Below are 21,376 nucleotides of genomic sequence, written 5' to 3' on the forward strand. Positions count from 1 at the left end.
CTCCGTGGGAAATTCCACGTAGGGCACAGCCAGAGAAGGGTTAAGCTGAAGGAGGGCTGGATCAAGAGAAAGGGGCCTGGAGGTGCAATCAGGAGCCAGGACTCCTGGGTTCTGTGCTTGGCTCTCGGGATGACTTTGGGCAAAGTCAGCCCCAGATAAGGGCTGGAACGTGAGAGCCAGGTTAAATTCCCAGCTCTGCCCCAGATTACTTGTGACCCTGGGCAAATCACCTCATCTCTCTGGGCCTCCCTTTCCCCAGTCTGTCCCATGGGGATGATGCTTCTCCTCCCTTGCAGAGCAGGGGTTGTGAGGCTGCATCTATTAATGTCTGAGAGGGGCTCCGGTATGTTCAGCTCTCGCTGCACCTATTCATTGCCATGCTCACTAACAGACTCCCTGCAGTTGCTGGCCAGCAGAAGGGTGGCTGTTCCCATGGGGCCAACGCAGCCCTGGTCTGCAGCCCAGTCTGCCGCCCTGAGACCCCCAGGGTTCCAAATCAGGAATCAGCCCCGTGCAGTGTTTCAGGCTGGTTCATGGCAATGCAAAACCAAGGGGGCTTGCAATGGCCTGAAGAGGGCTCTTTGCACCAGCTTGGCATGGCTCAGCCGAGAACCTTCCGGCTAATTTAGGCAGAAGAGCAGAAATCCATCCTCCCATCCCACCAAAGCACCCTGCTCCTGCCTCTCACAGTGCTGCCATTGTGCTAACTAACTGCCCTGCCTCTGACCCAGACCGTGACCTTCCTGCACAGTGCTCACTTGGACAAGGGCCTGAATGCAAGGCATGCTGGGTAAGAGGTTTTTGCCTGCCGCCTGAGTTCCCGTGGTGCTTTTTGTGCATCACGTGTGGTGGTAGCCAGACGAGATTAGCCAGGAATCATCATGCAAATCCATCCTGAGATTAACAAGGACCAGAAGATTAAGGTCTTGGGCACTGGCCAGTTAGGAGCCAAGCCATCCTTTATTAGGGGTGGAAGGAAGGTCGGAGCAGGATGTGAAGACAGATCTGGGAGCTGCCAAGACCCCTTGAGAACTTCCAGCCTGAGAGCAGCACTTTGAGTTCTCCTTCGGCAGGAGGATTTTGAGGGACCCCTGCTGTGCCTGCCCAGCTCATCCAGACCAGACCCCCCGGGTGCCCCGCTTTTCCTGGGAACGGCATGGCTCCCAAGACGGTGCTGATAACAGGCTGCTCCTCGGGCATCGGCTTGGCCTTGGCTGTGAAAATGGCCCGGGATAAACAGAAGCGGTTCAAAGGTGAGCGCTTCCCACATGTGTCCGGGGTGTCGGGCACATAGGCACAATGCCCAGGTCATGCCTGGACGGAGCTGGTGCAGCTGGGATGATGGGAGAACCACGACTCCCCTGCAGCTGGGAGGGGCTGTGCCTTCCCACCCCCATATCCAGAACGGCCGAGTCCATCTCCCTGCCCCATGCCGCCAAGCCTTGAGCTCTGCTGCAGGATGGGGAAAGAAGAGCTGACCAGCTCCCTCGCCTGTCCTGGGGCCTTGCTGTGCCAGCATGCAGCCGGGCTTTGGGTGCATGGTACCCGGCCTATTGGACACAGTCGGGAAGGGGTGAGGAACTAGGAACATTTTGCAGGAGTGGCAGGGCACAGGAGAAGTCTTTAAACATGATGTGGTAAAATAAATAATTTGCTCCAAAGGGAAAGAAATAGAGCGGGCGATGGGTCCTCCCTCTGCCCCTCTGCTCCGGGGCAGGGGCCTCAGCTTGGAACACAAGTGGGACAACACAAGGGACTGGGAGTAGCTGCCTTCCTCCTACCTGCTCCCCTCCCAGGATAGTTTTGGGCACCTTAAATGTGATCCAGTGGCCAGGATCCCAGTGAGGGATCGTGGGGGAACCTGCAATCCAGTAGCCGGGATCCCAGTTAGGCAGGGAGGAGAATCTGACCCACTGGCCTGCATCTGAGTTAGCGTGATTGTCATCTTCCTTTAGGACATGGTGGGGGAGGCTAACCCCGACTAGCTGGTCCATCTCCCCGGGTCGACACAGGCCCGAAGGCCTTTTCAGGGGGGAATGGCTGCATGGCCTGCAGCAGTTTTGGGCAAGAACGTGCTTGGGGCAACGAGACACATGCCAAGTCTGGAGCCCCCTCCCTCCATCTTGGCCTGTGATGCCAGAACACCTACTAGAAGCAGCATGGCTGTGATGGCCCATAAGGCCCCGCATTGAGCCGAGGGTACCACACCTCCTCTGAACCCCCTGCAGCCTCTGGGTGCATGGCCTTGGGATTTGCCTTCGTGGGCTGCTCCCCAGGACTAACCCCTGCTGCAGTGAGAATAGCAGGAGAAGCTCGTCATATATCGCGGGCCCCTCTACACCCGTCCTTCCCGCTCCCAGTCCTGCAGCATCACTGGGGTCGGTCCAGCTTCAGCAAGCCCCAGTGCCTGCAGCCAGGCTGCTCTGTGTTATAGTCATCGCCACCATGAGGAACCTGGGCAAGAGGGGGTGCCTGGAAGCGGCCGCCGGCATCACCCTCAACAAGACTCTGGAGATCAGGCAGTTGGACGTGTGCGACGAGCGATCCATCATCAGCTGCATCAACAGCATCCCCAACCGTCACGTCGACATACTGAGTGAGGTCCCCTCCTTGCCTCTGCCCAAGCCCCTGCTGCTCTCCCCTGCGTGGTGCCCCCCACCATAATCCCTACCACCACACATTTCTCTCCCTTATCACTGCTCCTCCCAAATATATCTGTGCTCCCCAATGCCCCACGAGTCCTGACCTCCCCTACACAGATCTACCTAACAAGGGAACAACGAGGACCTAGGGAATTACAGACCAGTCAGCCTACCTTCGATACCTGGAAAGATACTGGAACAAATTATTAAACAATCAGTTTGGGAGCACCTAGAGCAGTGGTTTGCAACCTGTGGTCCACAGACCCCTGGGGGTGCGCAGACTGTGTCTAATATTTCCAAAAGGATCCACACCTCCATTTGAAATTTTTTAGGGATCTGCAAATGAAAAAAGGTTGATAACCCCTGCTTAGAGCAGTGCTTCTCAAACTATTGTACTGGCGACTCCTTTCACATAGCAAACCTTATAAGTGTGACCACCCCCCCTTATAAATTAAAAACACTTGTTTATATATTTAACACCATTATAAATGCTGGAGGCAAAGCGGGGTTTGGGGTGGAGGCTGACACCTTGCGACCCCCCATGTAAAACCTCGTGACCCCCTGAGGGGACCCGACCCAACCCTCAAGGGGCTTGTCAGTTGTTATACAGGCCTGTAACCAGAGACTCACACCAACAGTGTGTCCAACTCTCGCAATCAGGAGTCTTACCACGTGTTTTCTTAAAGCCCCAGCTCCTGGATTCACAGGATTAGATGACTGTCTCGGCTTTCAAAGTAAGGTCCCAGCCCTCATGGCCACTGAGCACAGCATGAACCCAAAAGGCTCAAAAACTCTGAAGGCCAAGAGGAAGAACTCAGAACTGATTTTTATTTTTAAAAACCCTCATGATTTTGTGGGGCTTTATTTGTGATATTGTGCACTTGTGTTGGCAAAGCTGCACCAACACACCTGAAAGCAGGTGCCAGGCAATGAAATCCTAAGCTAAACCAAAATAACCTACAGAAACTGAGATCAGAGCAGCCACACAGGGGTTTGCACCAGTGCAAGCCTGTGTGCAGACATGGCCTGAGATTACACATGGGCATCTAACAGACAAGCCCGTTCAAACCAAGCTAACTCGATGCAAGAGGGCCCCTTGGCAATGCTACAGTGCTTGTCTATATCTTGCAGTTAACAACGCCGGGGTGGGGATGATTGGCCCCATCGAATGCCAGACCATTGAGGAGATGAAGGGTGTGATGGAGACCAACTTCTTTGGTGTGGTGAGGATGATCAAAGAGGTGCTGCCCGATATGAAGAGGAGACGGAGTGGGCACATTGTGGTGATCAGCAGTGTCATGGGCCTGCAAGGTAGGTGAGGGCCAGGAGAACATCCCTCTACATCTATGCAAAGTTGGCTGTGAGCTGGTGTTGCCTCCCCCAGCTGCAAACCTCGGGTAAGCGTGGAATTTGCCCCCCCACGTGTGGCCCCATTGGCTTGACTGCAGCTGCCCCCCCTGCCCAAATACAAACTACACCTGTGTCTTCAGCTCCAATGGTAGCAACTTTATGGTTTTGGTAGTGGAGTTTCCCTGTTCAATTCCTGGTGTGTCATCCAAGATGGCAGCCATCACATAAAGATGCCAGTTTCTGGCTCTGGATAAGTATGTGTCCGTCTATCACTAAAAAGGAGCTGATTTTTCCAGCTGTTCTCTGTGGAGTTTTAATCTTCTACTTGGTACATTACAGTTGTAAAGTGTGAGTGTTGTTAAAGTTTCTGGAGCAGAGATCCAGCCTCCCTACACTCATGCCTCCTGTCTCGCCACAGTTTGAGACTCATTAGCCTATGTGCCACTTATGAGTTAGATTTGTGCTATTTCATGTTTTTTCTCAAAGCCCCAACTCCTGGAGTCAGGTGATTAGGTGAAAACTCTCATAGACTGTGCTAGGTGCTGTGCAAATACAGAGCAGAAAGTCAGTCCCTGTCCCAAGGAATTTACCATTTAAATGACTCACTTTTAAGAGTCTCTTCTGCCCCAAACTAGCATTAAATTAATCAAACACATTAGCTGGTAGAACCACATAAAGGGATTTTTCTGAGAAGGCTGAGGGCTTGATGACGATAGGGTGGAAAGCAGTTTCTGTAGGTGACAGGCTCAGTTCCTGTTGAGTTGATAATTTAATACTGCTGAGATTTCAGTGTAGTGTTAACACAGGACGGGTGGCCTAGACTCTTGGACAGGCATCTTTCTAGTTATTATTTAAATCAACATAAATACATCCATCAAATCAGTCATTTTCAGGGTGGGGAATGGGTAGACCTGACATGGGAAGCTGGATGGATCAGGGATCTAAGCCCTATGTTAGTGATCGGCTCCGCATACACAAGGAAGAGTGGAAGGAGGAATTCTGGGGAGGGAAAGGCCCATTGAGAGAGGCCACATTAAATGGAAAGGTCAGTCTGTAGGTTGGGATCATCTCCCACTTGTCCTCCCAGCAGAAGATGGAAAGTGTTTGGAACCTGGTGCCAAACAGACAGCAAGCTCTTTGGCGGGGCGGTGGGGCCCACTCACGCCTCTGATGGCAGGGTCCCACGCAGGGACGTCACAGATGGTATTTGCTGCTACAGTCGGAACTCCTGGCCCGTCACCCAGCAACACCAGCACACCTGCAGGAGCCAGGGCTCAGCTCAGTGACATCAAAGGGATGAGAGGCGCAGCCTCCCCTCAGCCTGTGGTTTGTGAGGATTTGACTAACTCTCTGCTCCGAGGGGGCAGGCCAAGGGGAAAAGGTTTTATCGTGGGCTGCAGCCCTCACACTCTCCATCACCTAGCGCTGAGGCCGGCAGGCTAACATGGCCCCTTTGCACAGAGCAGAGGTCACAAGAAGGCAATTACTGCCAAGCCCCGAGAGCAGGCCAAAAGTCAGGCCCCTACACATCTCAGGCCAGATCCTCAGCTGGTGTACATGAGCACTGACGCCGACGCCGATTTGCATCAGCTGGGGACCTGGCTGCTTTAGCTTTGGCTTGTAGAGAAAGTGGGTTTTGTTAACATGATAGTAACAGGGACAGTCACCTTCTGAGTGCCCCCTCAAGATCTGGGGGATTTCTGTTGCACTCTGCCTCAGTTTCCCTAACTCCCAAAAGGCATCTCGCTGTTCCATAATCTCTCTCCTCAGGGTCTGCTTTTATTGGCAAAAAGCTCAAAATAAACACACACAAAACAGCTCTCCCCCACCAGACTTATGAGTTGGATGCGGCCCCTACTCCCTGAGGTACTGTCTCAAAACTCCCCTGGTGTTTTGGGGTCCCTGGTGCAGGAGCCTTTGTCATTCTCTGAAATGTCTCTACAGCTTCCTCTGCCTTTGGCTTCGAGGCCCAAACTCCTTCCCCCTCCCCAGGTCTCAGAGAGGAGCCACCTGCTCACTGCTGCTCTGCTACAGCTTCCTTCCTGTCGCTTCTCCCTCTCTGGCTCTTTATACAGACCAGCTGCCTCGCTCAGGCCCCGTCAGGAGGCAGTTCATGAGGCACAGGTGGTCTGGACCTGGTTCCATTTACAGGGCCCAGTCCACCTGTGACTCTGATCTACAGCAACCGCCACTGACCTGGCAGATAAGGCACAGGGCTGGGAATCAGGGCTCCTCCTGGATTCTGTTCCTAGGCCTGCGACTGAGCTGTTGGGTTACCTTGGGCCAGTCACGTCATCACTCTGTGCCTCAGTTTCCTCTCCTATCTTTTGTCTGTCTCTAGTTATGCAAGCTTTTTGGAGCAGGGACTATCTCTAACTAGGTGTATGTGCACGACGGAGCCTTGATCTCAGTCACGGTGTCTACACATCCCTGGAACACCAATAAATTAATAACCATGAAAATGCAGGTACCTGGGCGATTTCAAGGCTATAGGCATTGCTCTCCTATATCAGACTCTAGGTCCATCTAGCCCAGTAGCATGTCCCCACCAATGATCAGTGATAGATGCTTCAAGCAAAGAGTGCAGAATCCCCCAATGATGGACAGGTCTGGAATAAGAACAGAGCATAGTGCTGGGGCACAGCTGTTTATATAGGGGGATGCAGGCAGCATCTCGGCCTCGAGCAGGGTAACCCCGCTCAGTACCGCTGTCATGTAACCGGAGACAGTATCCACTGACTCCAGTATCCCCCGTTAGAGACTCCCTGAGAGTTTCACAGCTCATAGCAAGTCCATTGCTGCTTTAATTTGCAGCTTTCCATGTGTTACGTGCTCCGCTGAGCTAGCTGATTGCGGGGTTGGCTTGTTTTGGTTGTTGGTGGGGTTTTTTTTCAGCTGTGGTGAGGCACTTTGTGGATTTACAGTAAAGTCTGGGGGATAAAAATAACCATCCCCTACGAAGTACAAGTGTCAGGAAACACTTCCTTATCAGCCTGATGCAAATCTAATTACAGAGGAGAATTATGCAGAGTCCACATGTGTTATCCTGCCTGTGACCTCTCTCTTCTTTGGACTTTACACACTGAATAAAGTCCAGTAAGGGCTTCTACTGGCTACACCAAAAGCTTCATGCAGAGACTTCTGACCAACAGTGCCAATTCAGACATTTCTTGGGGGGGAAGGGGGCAGAATTCTGGTCTACCGGCTGGGGCCCTGTTCCAGTCCCCGCTCGTCCCCTCCTACCTCCCCCCTCAGAGACATGGGTGTCTCCCAGTCAGGGAGTCTCCCCTCTCTCGGACCCACCCAGAGCATGAGCCCGTGCTGCCAGCAGTCGCATTCTCAGCAGACTTCTCGGCACCCCGCAGCACAGGGACAGGCTCCCTATGTGCAGGTGATGGCACCATTTGACCCATCCCTCACTCTGTCTGTACAGAACAGCAGTGTTGTGACCACGCAGCCAGAGCGACGATCCGGACTGCTCCAGCAGCAGCCAGACTGATTTAGTGTGGGGCCACTGCTTAAAAGTGGTAAGGTTGTAGCCTTCCCCCTGCTCCACGTCCTCTGGAACTTTGAGCAAGTGCAAAAAACTCGGGGGAGGGGGTGTTTTTCTACCCCCCCAACCCACCCCTTTCCCCAGCTACCTCCTGCACCACTGATCCTGACATCTTGACTGGTAACGTTGTAATGAAATTGCTGGTGTGCAGGTGTCACCACTTCTCCCAGATGGAGGGATTCAGATCTGTTTGCTGTGTGCCATAGGCCCCATACTGCCAGGAGGTAATGGAGAGCACCTGTTAGCTCAGATGATGGGGAACTAAGGTTTTTGGAGCAGGATGGCATCAGTTCTGGCCCCGTTGCTGTGACATCCTGACTGGCCACGCTGTGCAGCATAGTGACCGATGTGGAGGCTCAGCATTAGAATGGAAACAGATCGATAGACAGGCCAGGGAACTGTCACAATATTTAATCCGAGGCTTTCTCAGCATCAGCTCAGATTTATCCTTCTTTCACAGGCTGGGAAGCTGGGTCACAGAGCTGCCAAGTGTCTCATTCCCAGGGCTGCATTGTAATTCAGGAGCAGAACTCAGGTTTCCCTAATCCCAGTCCAGTGCTCCAACCACCAGATCACATGAGTCGCAGCACTTGGCTCCATGAACCAGAGTTGCAAGGCAATGAAAACGTCGGTGCTTGTTAGAGCAGGCTAATCAGGGCATTGCAGGCTGGTAATTTGCAATTCTCAAGCTGCCCCTGATTTGCTGAGAGAGCTGTATCCACGCTGCACCCCAGTGGGTTCTGCCACCTGGGTCTAACTCACAAATCAACGAGCCTGCTCTGTGCCAGGCATTCAGTCCGATCCCCGGCAGTCTGCAATTCAAAGCCACTACCCAGCTTTGCATGACTGGCCAATGGGTCATCCCAGATGGCTTCCTATCAATAGCTACCCCTAGATTACCTGGCATACATCGTATGCCTTCAACCCCTGCCCACAACCAGCTACTCACCAAGTCAGATCCAACTCGCAAGAGACTCCTCTGTGGGCTCACGTAACTGACACATACTCGCTGTGGTTCAGCTCTGTTCTCACACCTCTCATCGCTCTCTTTCTTCCAGGCATTATGTTCAATGACATCTACACAGCCTCCAAGTTTGCCGTGGAAGGATTCTGCGAAAGCCTCGTCATACAGGCGCTGAAGTTCAACATCTTGTGAGTTACAGGAATCAGCCCAGACACAGCCGGGGCTCCAAATTAACTGTGCTGGTTCAGTCTCTGTTCTGAAGGTCTTAGCTTAAAATACCACACAGGTGTGGGCTGGGGTGCAGTTGGCGCGGGCTCTACAGGAACAGACAGCTGGGATTAGCCTTCGTAATCATTAATACCTTTAAACAGGAAACAGACCCTGGAATATCCCCTGGGAATACAGCCCTGGGACTAACCGAAGACAACACGGTACCACCTTCAAATAGGAAACAAATCCCCTTTTGGGAATACACCCTCAGCATTCATTTGGCAAGCAACAGGGCTCCCATGCACAGGACTAAGGTCCTGTCTTGTGGGACATTCTTGACAAGTGCTCACAACCCGCAGCCAGCCTGCAGCTGCCACCCCCCTTTGCTCCGTACAGTGGGTGAGAAATAATGACATTTTCATGCCAGCAGAAAGCTAGGCGAGGCAGCCGCCATCCAGCTAGAACTAAGCCCCAGGAATGCACGTTGGCCTATTCATTATTTTATCTTAAATCTACAAGTCCTTGAGATATTCTGAGTCCCCCACGGCTCAGTGTGTGAAATAACCCCTGGGCATTCGCAGGGGAACCTTGCTGTCCAAACTTCCGTGTAGGCTTTTCTCACGGAAGTATACTGAGGCCTTTGTTCTGAGTTTGCGCTGAGATTCCTTGTCTGCGCAGATCAGGTTGGCTAGGGTGAGTTTTCCCCGGGGGGCGACTGCTGATGGCCCGTAAAACACTGGCCAGTCCCCGGGGAGGTGTCATTTGGGAGCTAGCTAATTTCCAGAGTTCATCAGAGGCCACTATAGGGCATGCTGGGTTTGGATTCTTAGGAGAAGCAAATCCCAACGCCCCTGCCTTAGCCTAGTCTCTGTCCTAGTATGATCTGCCTCTGGCCTGTCTTGCAGGCTGGGAGTCACCAAGGCAAGGCAGGCCAGGGCAGGCGCAAGGAAGAGGCAGGGCAGTAGAGTGGCCTGGGAGTGAAAGCAGAGGTGAGGGGTAGCTTGTGGCATGGGAGGGAACTTGTGCTCAGCTGGTGGGAGCCGGTGAGGCTATTCTATCCCTATCATTGCTCTTCTCAGAGCTCCTGCAACATGCCCTGAGGGAGCAGAGAAACGGTGAGACGAGCCCCAGAAAGGAATAGTGGGATCAGTCTGGGTTCTAAAGGCCGAGAGCGTGGCCAGCTTTGCCATAACTAGTTCTGCAGTGAAGTTGCCCAGGAGACTGTGTTGTGGTGATTGTCTTGGCCTGTTTTGATGTCCTAACATCCGGTCAGTGCGAGATGAGGTGTCACGAGGCAACGTCGCTAAGGGAAGGAGCAACATTAGTGAACGAAGATGGGACGTCGCCACATAGGGATGTGGTGCTTCCTCTCGTTAACACAGCATCCATGGGCACTGTCGTGGTACCATGCCGATGCGGCATCATGATGTCAGAGGGCATGGTTACCTAGGAGACATTAACACAGGCTGGTCTGGCTTCCAGGGATGACATGGTAGGAGGTGCCTAGGTAGAACTGTACCTTAACGCTGAGAGATTAGACTAAAGGGTCATAGTTGACTTTTCCGGTCTTAAAATCTCCAGACCTGTTGCATGCTGAACAGCGCTCTTATGCCTGCCTGTGTTTCCAGTGTCAGCCTGATAGAGCCTGGCCCCGTGGTGACAGAGTTTGAGACCAAGGTCTATGAGGATGCAGAAAATGCGGATTACTCCACGACAGACCCTGAGACAGCAGACATGTTCACTAACCTCTATCTGAAGAACTCCAAGGCGATTTTCTCCAGCCTTGGGCAGACTCCCAATGACATAGCAGAGGTAAAAGACTCACAGGTGTGCCCCCAAACACAGAGAGGGATGCCCTCTATCCTCATTCATATGTGCCCCATGCATTGCCCACACAGCAGCAGGCATAGAATAATAGAATCATAGGACTGGACAGGACCTTGAGAGGTCATCTAGTCCAGTCCTCTGCACTCATGGCAGGGCTAAGTATTATCTAGACCATCCCTGACAGGTGTTTGTCCAACCTGCTCTTAAAAATCCCCAATGATGGAGATTCCACAACCTCCCCAATCAATTTATTCCAGTGCTTAACCACCCTGGCAGGAAGTTTTTTCTAAAGTCCAACCTAAACCTCCCTTGCTGCAATTTAAGCCCATTGCTTCTTGTCCTATCTTCAGAGGTTAAGAAGAACAATTCTTCTCCTTCCTTGTAACAACCTTTTATGTACACCTCTACCTTGATATAACGCTGTCCTTGGGAGCCAAAAAATCTTACCGCGTTATAGGTGAAACTGTGTTATATTGAACTTGCTTTGATCCACCAGAGTGCGCAGCCCTCCCACCCGGAGCACTCCTTTACCATGTTATATCCAAATTCCTGTTATATCGGGCGATGTTATATCAAGGTAGCAGTGTACGTGAAACTGTTATCATGTCCCCTCTCAGCAGGAGGGCTATTAGCTGGTTTATTAATTGCCAGTAATGCCATTCCCTCCTCCATGAGCTCCACATTCCCTCCCTGCAGACAGGAGGTGCCTGGAGACAGCCCGAGCCCCTCTCCCAGCTGTGTGATGAGATGCTAAGTCTTAAGGTTGACACTAGGCAGCAGCCCACCATAGCCGCAATCCATTCTGGGCTAGGGTGAACAGATGTCCCAATTTTATAGGAACAGTCCCAATATTTGGGGCTTTTTTTATATGGGCTCCCATTACCTCCACCCCTACTCCCCCTCCTGATTTTTCACACTTGCTATCTGGTCACCCTATTCTGAGCAGGCAAGGAAATCCATTGCCGCATTGGCCAGGTGACAAATGTGAGCTAAGGAGGGCTCCGTCAGCTTTCTTGGTCACTTAGAATAAGGAGAAGGTCACTGTCACATGGACTGGAGCACCAGTGCCGACCTGGAATAGATTTCAGGGATCACAGTTCACCTGGCAGGTGGAACAATTTTTATAGTAGGGGTGCTGATGATGGAAACCATGTATTTGGTAAAAACAACAAGGAGTACTTGTGACACTATAGAGACTAACATATTTATTTGGGCATAAGCTTTCTTGGGCTTAAAACCCACTTCATCAGATGCATGGAGTGGAAAATACAGTAGACAGATATAAATACCCAGTACATGAAAAGATGGGAGTTGCCGGCAATGGGGTTTGTTGCAGGGTTAGGTTCCTGGGTTAATGTTTTTGTTGTGTGGTGTGTAGTTGCTGGTGAGTATTTGCTTCAGGTTGGGGGGCTGCCTGTAAGTGAGGACTGGCCTGTCTCCCAAGGTCTGTGAGAGTGGGGGATCATCCTTCAGGATAGGTTCTATCTAACCTTGATGATGCGCTGGAGAGGTTTTAGTTGAGGACTGAAGGTGACAGCTAGTGGTGTTCTGTTACTTTCTTTGTTGGGCCTGTCCTATAGTAGGTGACTTCTGGGTACCCTTCTGGCTCTGTCAATCTGTTTCTTCACTTCATCAGGTAGGTACTGTAGTTTTAAGAATGCTTGATAGAGATCCTGTAGGAGTTTGTCTCTGTTTGAGGGATCAGTGCAAATGTGGTTGTATCTTAGAGCTTGGCTGTAGACAGTGCATTGTGTGATGTGGTCTGGATGAAAGCTGGAGGCATGTAGGTAAGTAAAGCAGTCAGTAGGTTTCCAGTATAGGGTGGTGTTTATGTGACCATTACTTATTTGCACTGTAGTGTCCAGGAAGTGGATTTGGTGTTTGTTATTACTACTTCAAGCCAGGGGGTGAAGCAGCACCCCTAGTTCCAGCACCACTACTGGCAGGCAAATTAGTGGGACTGCCTTCCTCACGCTCATCTGGCACGAGCTCTGGCTACATGTCTGGATTATGCTGCCCAGCTGCTGACAGGCACCAGTTGCTCTAGTTACTTCCTGTTTCTAAACCCAATGACTGAAAGCTGCAAATCCACTCTTCTCCCCTCTAGGCCAAGCTTCCCCAGAACCTCCTCACCAACCCTACTTGGTGGCAGTGCTAAATGGAGGCTATCTGGCCTCCTTTCCTTTTACACAAAGAACGTCATGTCCCGTTAGTTCATATTTCCTCCTTCTGTTTATATCTCCCGGCTCATTCGCAAATTAATTAATCCCTCCCCCTCAACATTCACAAAATAATCCTCCTTAATCCCCACTTTATCCTGCCCTAAAGCCTCTTAGCATCTCTAAGCCGTCAGGAGTCCGTTTAGACTGGCTGTCCCCTTCCCCCACTAATCCCAGCGGGGCCTGCCTGGGTTTGTTTGGAAGGCACAAAGGGGGTCTCTGAGTCCCTGCTACCAACGTGCAAAGTCCAGTGGGTCTTCCCTGCCTTGGTCTGCACTTGGTCACATGGCCCTCTGTGGCATCACCATGGGAGTAAGGCAGATTTAGGTTAGATATTAGGAAAATCTTTCTAACTCTCAGGGTCGTTAAGCTCTGGAATAGGCCTCCAAGGGAGGTTGTGGAATCTGTGCCACTGGACGTTTTTAAGAACAAGTTAGAAAAATACCTGCCAGGAAGGGCCTAGATTTACTTGGTCCTGCCTCAGCACCAAGGGCTGGACGTTCTGGTGTCTTGAGGCCCCTTCCAGCCTGACATTTCAAGGGTTCTGTGTGACTCACCCCAGGCACAGCAGCGGTCCAGGGAGCTGCGGGCGGGAAGGGATTTAGTCTCCACAAGATGAGATTCATGGGTTTGAAGAGCTGTGTTTTCTGGTGGAACCCAGGATTTTGCCCCAGTAGGAACCCTGCCTGGGATGTCCCCCTTCGCCCACTCTCTTGCTCACTGGTGGATGTGTGTCAGGAGCTGAGCAGATTCATGGTGCTGCCTCCTACCCCATGATTCACAAATCCTTAGACAACACTTCCTCCCCCGCCCTGTGGGGAGATGATGCATAGGAAACGGGGGGGTTCCCCCTGTCAGATGAGACCGCTGCTCCATCAAATCAGGTATACTGTAAAGATCTGCCGCTTGTCTAGTGGTTAAAGCGTAGGAGTGAATGCTAGGACTCCTGGGTTCTGTTCCCGGCTCTGACACTGACCCTCTAGTGACCTGGGCTGAGTCACTTCCCTTCCCCCAGCCTCAATTTCCCCCCAGCACAAAGGGGATTGTAACATATTAGACACGTTTGGGTATTGGACATAGAGGCAACTCACGAACACAAGAGATTCAGTCAGAGACCTTTATTGTGTCCTCTCTGAGATCCTGCCTCCTGCGGCACAACCAGAGTCCCAGGGGGGCACCACTACCGTCTCTCTTAAAAGCACAGCCCACTGCAGGGCTACGGGTACTGACCTGCCATGCAGGGCATGGTGAGGCTGATGTTCACAGGGAGCTCTGGGATGGAGCTGCAAAGCATGATGCTGTTAAAGTATTATGTTGCTCCCGGCTTAGCTAAGGGTGGCACAGTGCTCATGTGGGGCTGTCTCGGTTCCCTTGCAGCACACTCTGAGGGTGATCACTGCCGCCAAGCCGCCCTTCCGCCACCAGACCAACGCCGTCTACACACCCATGACAGCCTTGAAACATGCAGACCCCACTGGAGCCCTGATGACCGACACCTTCTACAAGATGGTCTTCAAGTACGACACGCTCATGCACATCAGCCTGAAGGCCATCAAGGTGATCCGATGGCAGGCCCGGAAGATGAGGCAGGGGGTGAAGATGCTTGGCTTCAGATAGGCCATGGAAACCAGGGTGGAGGGTGAAGACTGGGCTCAGTAGGGCTGGAAAAAGGCTGGAGATGTTCCATGAACAAGCGGTTCAGTGGACATGTGCCCACTGAACCAGACACTAACCCAATATGGCTTCATTTTATAGGGTGCCCTTTGCACAAGCTGTACCCAAAAGAACAGGGAGAAGGAGAAATGAAGAGGCATTGGCTATTGGTGGGGGGAAGAGGTTGTACATGACAGCTAGAGGCAGCCAGGGCAGAAGGCTTTTGATGCAACAGGGATGAGCTTCTGTGGGAGGGACAGCTGCAAGGAAAACAGGGAGGGAGGAGCCAGGGTCTTGATTCTCCTCTCAGAGTTGATTTACACCAGAGCCCACTATGCTAATAGGACCCACTCCTGAAGGTACATTTGCAATCAGAGTCATTAAGCAAGGCAGGGCTGGGTGATGGCCTTTGCTTGCTTGTTACCAGCAATTTGAACCTGTGATCTAAGGGCACAAGATTTTCCTTCTCCAACTAACAGCCCTGGGAACAGACTCGTACTCCCCCAAGTAATTTTTAATAGCAGCAAACAGTAAGCGGGGCTGCTGCTTTAATGGCAGGAGGGAAGTGCTTTTATTCTTGCAGCGAGGTGTGATATAAAGCCAAGAGCTGCCATGCAAGCTAGAGTCCTACTTGCCCACATCCAGTCCCTACCCCACTGCTGTCCCCCAGCCAGCCCATGAGCACCAACAGATGTGCCAAACTGAGAGCATAGCACTCAGTCATAATACTTGGCTCTTGGGGCCAGATGCATAAGTGGAAGATGCATGATTGTTAAAAGAATCATGGGGAATTTGTGTGAATGATGCCCAATACCTGTGTAGCTGTAGGACTGCAGAAGTCCTTGCTCCATCTCCCATCTCCAGCTTGATCAAAGTTACACAAACTTCCAGAGATGCCTTTCAGGAAAACTTAATGAGACTTGGTGTCACCTCTTTGGAAGCCTTCCAGAAGGACTCCTCCAATATGCATAAGAACAGTCAGACTGGGTCAGATCAAAGGTCCATCTAGCCCAGTATCCTGTCTTCCAACGGTGGCCAATGCCAGATGCCCCAGAGGGAATGAACAGAACAGGGAATCATCTAGTGATCCATCCCCTGTCGCCCATTACCAGCTTCTGGCAAACAGAGGCTAAGAACACCATCCCTACCATCCTGGCTAATAGCCACTGATGGACCTATCCTCCATGAACTTATCAAGTTTTTTTTTAACCTGGTTATAGTCTTGGCCTTCACAACATCCTCTGGCAAGGAGTTCCACAGGTTGACTGTGCATTGTGTGAAAAAAAACTTCCTTTTGTTTGTTTTAAACCTGCTGCATCAATTAGTGGTTCATATTCATTAGTGGAGCAAACTCATGGCCCTGTAACAAAACCCACTGAAGTCAGCGAGAGTCTTTCCCTTTACTTCAATGGTTTATTTTAATGCCAGGTCTGGGATGGGCATAACCTCTCTAGAAACACAGGAGACCTGCCCACAGATGATTATCCTTGCAATTCCTTTCTGCCCTAAAAAAGTTTCCTTCCGGTAAGGTGACTGGTTACCTTAGGTGTCACTGGTAATCTCAACAGAGCAAGCACAATTGAGCTCTGAGTCCATGACATTCAGTGCCACACCCAAGTGTGAACCGTTGCAGTCAGGGAGATGCCATGCAAGGGATGCTGTGTCTATGTCATTCTTCACCCTTGCAAATTTCATGTTGTTTGGCATACTACCCACAATGGAAGAGAAGAGCCCACAAAGTGCAGGATGAACTATGGAATAAAACACCTTCAGTTTTTACATCCTGTGTGGAAAAGTTTAGAATGGAAAATGTAATTTTCGTGTATACATGTCTGGATACATCTGGATGATGCTGTTTGCACACCAGATATCTTGGTGATGATAGATAGATAGATCATGGAAGAGTGAAGACAGACCATGAGGTACTGTGCTCAGAACTATGGAACTGACTGTTCTGACTCTGTGGAGGACATAATCACTATTGAGAGACTCTTTCTCAGGGTGAAAGGCTATTCTTGTGACTAAAGCAGCAGACTAGGTCTCAAAAGACAGGGGTTCACTTCCCAGCTCTAGTACTGACTCCCTGTGTTATCTAGGGCAAGTCACTTAATCTCTTTATGCTTCAGTTTTCCCCTGTGTAAAATAGGTATAAAATCTTTCCTTTCTTTATCTTGTCTATTTAGATTGCAAGCTCTTGGGTGCAGGGACTGTCTCATACTATGTTAATGGGCTTTTGGGAACTACTGGAATATAAAATATTAATTATACTAATTCCAAATATTTAGAGGTTCAGATATTTATCTAAATCTTGTTCAAATGTATCCAAGGAGCTAAAATTCCAAACAGAACTATCCTCAAACAGTTTTCCTTATTGTATTTCAGCATTTCTCACCCAAGGTAAAATAAGAAGCACCAAAGGGCTGGATTTTTTTCTCCCTGGATGAAATAGTTACCTGAACTTTGCTGAAATACAGAGAAGTTTCCAGGATTGTGCTTCAGGTGGATTTTTATCACCAGAGGTTCATCCATCCATGCTAAAACCCTAGAGCTCAAATCTACCTAAACTCAATTTATAAGAGCACAGATCCTGCTGCAGCCCAGAGCCCCCCTAGTGCATTCTACTAGTGCTCAGTTCCTGGCTCATGTAATGTTAAGCCCCCTGTTAAGTTTTTAGGACATTCTCAGTGCCAGCTATTGGTCATTGGCATTGCACAGAAACCCGTTGGCAGTGACTGGTGTGTGCACCTGCAGTGACATCCAGCGATCAGTGCTAGTAATTGCAGCAGTGTATTCTGTCTGGTGCCCTACATGGATGGCAGAAAGGCCCAGCTGCCAGGGACTGCAGAGTCTTGGGATGGCTAGTGGGGACATGAATGAGAAAGGCTGGGAAGGGTTGGATGGAAGAGGGAATGAGAAAGTGGCAGATGGAGAAGAGCCTTAGAGCAGCTGAAGCATCAAGACTGAGGAGTGGGAAAGGGCACAGGAGAGGGTTGTCATGCCAGGACTGATAGGTAACATTGTAAAGGGAAAGTGTGGTTATGTTCACAGCACACACACACACAGACATTAGATCAAAACATAAATGCTCTTGCTGGAATGTTGTAATGTAACGCTACCTGAATTCTTAGAATTCAGATCAATAACACACAAGGACCCATAAACAGAGAGAAAACAGGCTACTCCCTAAGGCAGCGAGGCATAACGCATTGCACTTTGCTTTAACCTGCCTCTTTCCAAACTGACTCTGATCACACACTCTGTTGATGAGCCCCTGCCCTAGCCTGCAATTGCAAACAGGCCCAGGACCTTCCTGCACCCTTACTCAGCCCTTTTCTCCCCCTATGCTCTTAAAGGGATGGCTTACTATTCAAACACAGTCCTCAGTACACCACAGGAGTGAGTGGGGAATCCAAGGGCCCCAGAACAACTGGGATAGGAAGAATGGAGGCAGCTAGCTGGGTGAGACCTGCTAACTCTGGACACAGTCTGCGTGTATAGGAGGAAAATGAGCAACAAGCAATGGGAGGGAGGAATGACAAGGACAAAAAGCTAAGTGGCCTTGTGTCTTTTTGATTTAGACACTAATAGTCTGAAAGAGTCATATAATGTCGCTTACTGTGACATACAACATGCAAGAGTGGTACAGTCACACACTGTTGCTCAGTGAACCCAGTGAGCGCCGTAAGCTGTTTAAAGGGATGCTACCCAGTTCCTATACACTACAAAGGGGTCACGAGTGAGGGATGCAGCTGGTGGGTGGGGAAGGAATCAGAGGCCAAATGTGGCAAGGCAGAGTGGGATCCTCCAGTTACTCAGAGTAAAGTGTCCCCGTGTTTCACCCAAGTGTGTATGTAAAAAACAGGGACGCCGAAAGGCTGATATTGAAAAAATTCCCTGGGCTGCAGAGGTTTTTGGGGGCCCAGGGAAAAAAATATGAAACAAGGGTGCAAAACATTGAGGGAAGATCGGGGGGCTTGGAGAGCGAGTCAACCCCACAGTCACAGCTCCAGTCCCATAGGTCTTGCTCCAGCTCCCTGCTCCAGATGTTACAACCTGGCACATGAAGTCCCAGTGCCACTCAGGTTTGGGGCCCCTCTCAAACAGGGGTCCCAGGGCAAGCTGCCTCTTTTTGCCCACCCCTTCTGGGCAGTCCTGGCCCTTCAGATGTTCCATATCTGTTCTGTCTCACAAACCCTACATTCAGAATAAGCTGCTTAGCCAGGATGATCGTTACAGAATGGTAGCCATGCATCCCAGAAATTTGAAGCTTACCCTTCATTATAAGCCCAGTTTTTAACACCATCCACAGCTTCTCCTAAATGAATCTGATCTTCTGAAAGGTTGCATGTTTCATCTCACAGCAGGGTCGATTTTTGCTGGGAAGTTTGGTTAACAAAAATCAGACTTTTCCAAAGGGACAGTGCTTTTAAAATTTGGCTGTAGTTTGCTTTTTCAACATTTTTCCAATGCACTTTTGGTTCTGGTTCTCAATCCAGGTTGGTTGGTCTGGGGACTCCACATTGACCTGCTGAGGACAAATGCCTTTGGACGAGGGCACTAGTGAGGGATTTAAGAACATATAAAAAATAGTTTTTAAGTGCATAAAGAGCATCATCTATAAATGTAAATGTTAGACTATGGGAGTGTAAGTCAGGAGCCCTAGTCCCTACAATTCCCAGCCCAGAGAGTGGGAGTCAGGTCTGGAGGTTAGCCCAAGTGGAACAGGACTCCTGGGTTCTAACCCTAGCTAGTGGAGTGCAGTCTTATGTTTACAGCGGGGGGAGCAGGCATCAGAACTCCTGGGTTCTACTCCCTGAGTTTGGATGCTCACATAGCTGTTACATCCCTCACCTGTGAGATAGGGAGTTTTGTTATTTATATTTTGCAATAGCACCTAGAGGCCTCGTTGTGGAAGGTGCTGTACATAATAAGAGAAAGTCACTGCATTTAAGAGTTTAGTTAGGCAAGAGGTTTGGAGAGGAAACAGAGGTGAAGTGGTTCACAAGATCACATGGCAGGTTGGTGGCAGTCCTAGGAAGAGAACCCAGTCCTTGCCAGGGCCCAGTCTAGTGGCCTGTCCACTGGGCAGTGCTGCCTCTCTACATTAGCCTGTTGCACAGGGGGTGAGTCATTTGTAGCTGTAACAGGCTCTCAGGGCTTTGAGTGCCAAGTGCTGGGAAGAGTGGGAGTGCCCGGCCTTGGGGAAGGGCAGCTCGAGCTCATTTTGGCAGACTCAAGTGATGGGCTGTGACCAGAAAGAGGGTTTCACTTCCCGCTCCCAGACAGAAATATCTCAAGCGACAGCCCTTATTAAAATCTGGAGTGATATTTTTAACCAGCACCGGGTGAAAAAGTACAGAGGCTTCCTTTGAAAGTGCACCCACTGTGACATCGAGCTGGGAAGGGCTGAGCAGCTGTTCTGAGGGTGGAGCAAGGTCTGGCCCCCCTGCCACTGCAGCTGCTGCCCGAACTTATGGCACCATGGGCCTCCTAGGAGCCAACTCTGAGATGAATCCAGTCAGCTGCCAGCCCAACTCCCCGCAAATAGGTGCATCCTATTAGCACCTCATTTGGCATTCATTCCCTCCTGCGACTGCAAATCGCTCAGGCCTCGGCTACCTGCTGCCTTCCCAGCCATACAGCAGGGGTGGGTCATTGCCACCCTTACTCAAGTGACCTTTAGGTACCGAGCCCTCGGTGCCACAGATGCTGCTCCTACTGAAGCCAGCAAAAGTCGCCCCATTTTCAAAGACAAAACTCCCATTAACTTCAGCGTGGGCAGGATTTAATCTCCCCAGACTCACCCCATCTGACCTGCCGGCTCACTCTGCAGAGGGGAGATCCAGGGCCTGCCCGTGCAGCAGTTGAAACCCTGTGAGCAACACATGTGCTCCCTGCTCCTGTGAGGTATTAGGGACCTTGGATCCCATTGACCTGGGCAGACGTTTGGGGCTACCCAGCACTTCTGAGGGATGCTCAGCATCATGCACAACTTGCCTCTTGTGGCCTGGATTTTGAAAGTGCTGACCTCTCAGCAGCTCCCTTTGGCTCCTACGGGTCATGTGGGTGCTCAGCACCCTCTGATAGCGAGGCCGCTACCGGGAACAGGGCCAAGAAAAGGCAGAAGTGATGGAGGAACCCGGAGGGATGGAGCTGCACCACAGCCACCATCTTGGCCAACACCAAGAATCTCGACAACTAAAAGCATGAGGGGCTGGGGCTTGAGAACCAGTGTGCACACCTTGTGCTGTAACAGACCCACGTCCTCTGTGGGCTAGACACAGTGTGGGAACACTTAATGCATGCTGACCAATGGGTTACAGTAACTCTTTTCTCTCTCAGAACTGCCCTGGCACGGTGCTGGGGTGGCCTTGTGTTGCCAGATCTTCTGAGATGTCAGAACAGAGGCCTGGTGCTGGGCAGCTGCTGTTGTTAAGGAGGGCTGCTGCTCTCCACACAGCCGTGCAGGGCTGGGAATGCCGAGAGAGCTATCTGCTGCAGCTGGGACCCAGCTCTGGCTTGGCTGCTGTGAGGCAGATGGAAAGCTAAGATGGAGAACAAGCCAGCCCGGATACCGGACTGATTGTTCACTCCGTGGAGTTGTGTAAGCTCTGGGGTCCTGGCCAAACATCAGCCTAGGGAATTAAAACCCTACTGCAGATTCAAGCACGTGGGGGACTCTCCTTCATTTCCTGTCCTGCCCTGCTGCTTTGCGTGGCTAAATAGCTGGCCATCCCACCAACAAGTGGATTCCTCTGCACTGGCGTGGCCGTGGAGACCTGCTGTGGTGCGCACTAGGGCAGCTCCGGATTTGCCCTGCCTTGTGCCCCTGCTTTAGTGACCCCCCGTGGGGCTTTACAGGGGAGCAGAATCGCTGCGCTACAGGTCTGCCTCAGCCACACACCCCTTCCAATATCCCCCAGCCCACAGGAGAATGCCTGAGGCTAGAGCAGGGCCT

The 21,376-nt window shown here is 51.0% G+C and overlaps 1 protein-coding gene across 2 annotated transcripts; it reads left to right on the plus strand.

Annotated features, from left to right (window-relative positions):
- Positions 1 to 986: 986 nt before the first annotated feature.
- Positions 987 to 16,565, plus strand: LOC127040750 (retinol dehydrogenase 8-like). Of its 2 annotated transcripts, XM_050935306.1 has the most exons (6): positions 987 to 1,253; positions 2,435 to 2,596; positions 3,774 to 3,953; positions 8,604 to 8,697; positions 10,348 to 10,531; positions 14,143 to 16,565. In XM_050935306.1, exons 1-6 carry the CDS (start codon positions 1,157 to 1,159, stop codon positions 14,380 to 14,382), a joined length of 957 nt encoding a protein of 318 aa, XP_050791263.1. In that variant the 5' UTR covers positions 987 to 1,156; the 3' UTR covers positions 14,383 to 16,565. The 2 variants fall into 2 exon arrangements, with proteins under 2 accessions (XP_050791263.1, XP_050791264.1); XM_050935307.1 differs by lacking the exon at positions 2,435 to 2,596.
- Positions 16,566 to 21,376: the final 4,811 nt, after the last annotated feature.

The sequence above is a fragment of the Gopherus flavomarginatus genome, chromosome 25 (genome assembly GCF_025201925.1).
Source record: "Gopherus flavomarginatus isolate rGopFla2 chromosome 25, rGopFla2.mat.asm, whole genome shotgun sequence".
In the NCBI taxonomy this organism is placed as follows: domain Eukaryota; kingdom Metazoa; phylum Chordata; order Testudines; family Testudinidae; genus Gopherus; species Gopherus flavomarginatus.

Excerpts from the sequence above, each read along its gene's own strand:
- LOC127040750 (XM_050935306.1), top strand. The coding sequence starts at position 1,157 with ATGGCTCCCAAGACGGTGCTGATAACAGGCTGCTCCTCGGGCATCGGC. Across the intron at positions 8,698-10,347 it reads GCGCTGAAGTTCAACATCTT|TGTCAGCCTGATAGAGCCTG; the intron begins GTGAGTTACAGG and ends CTGTGTTTCCAG. Across the intron at positions 10,532-14,142 it reads CTCCCAATGACATAGCAGAG|CACACTCTGAGGGTGATCAC; the intron begins GTAAAAGACTCA and ends GTTCCCTTGCAG.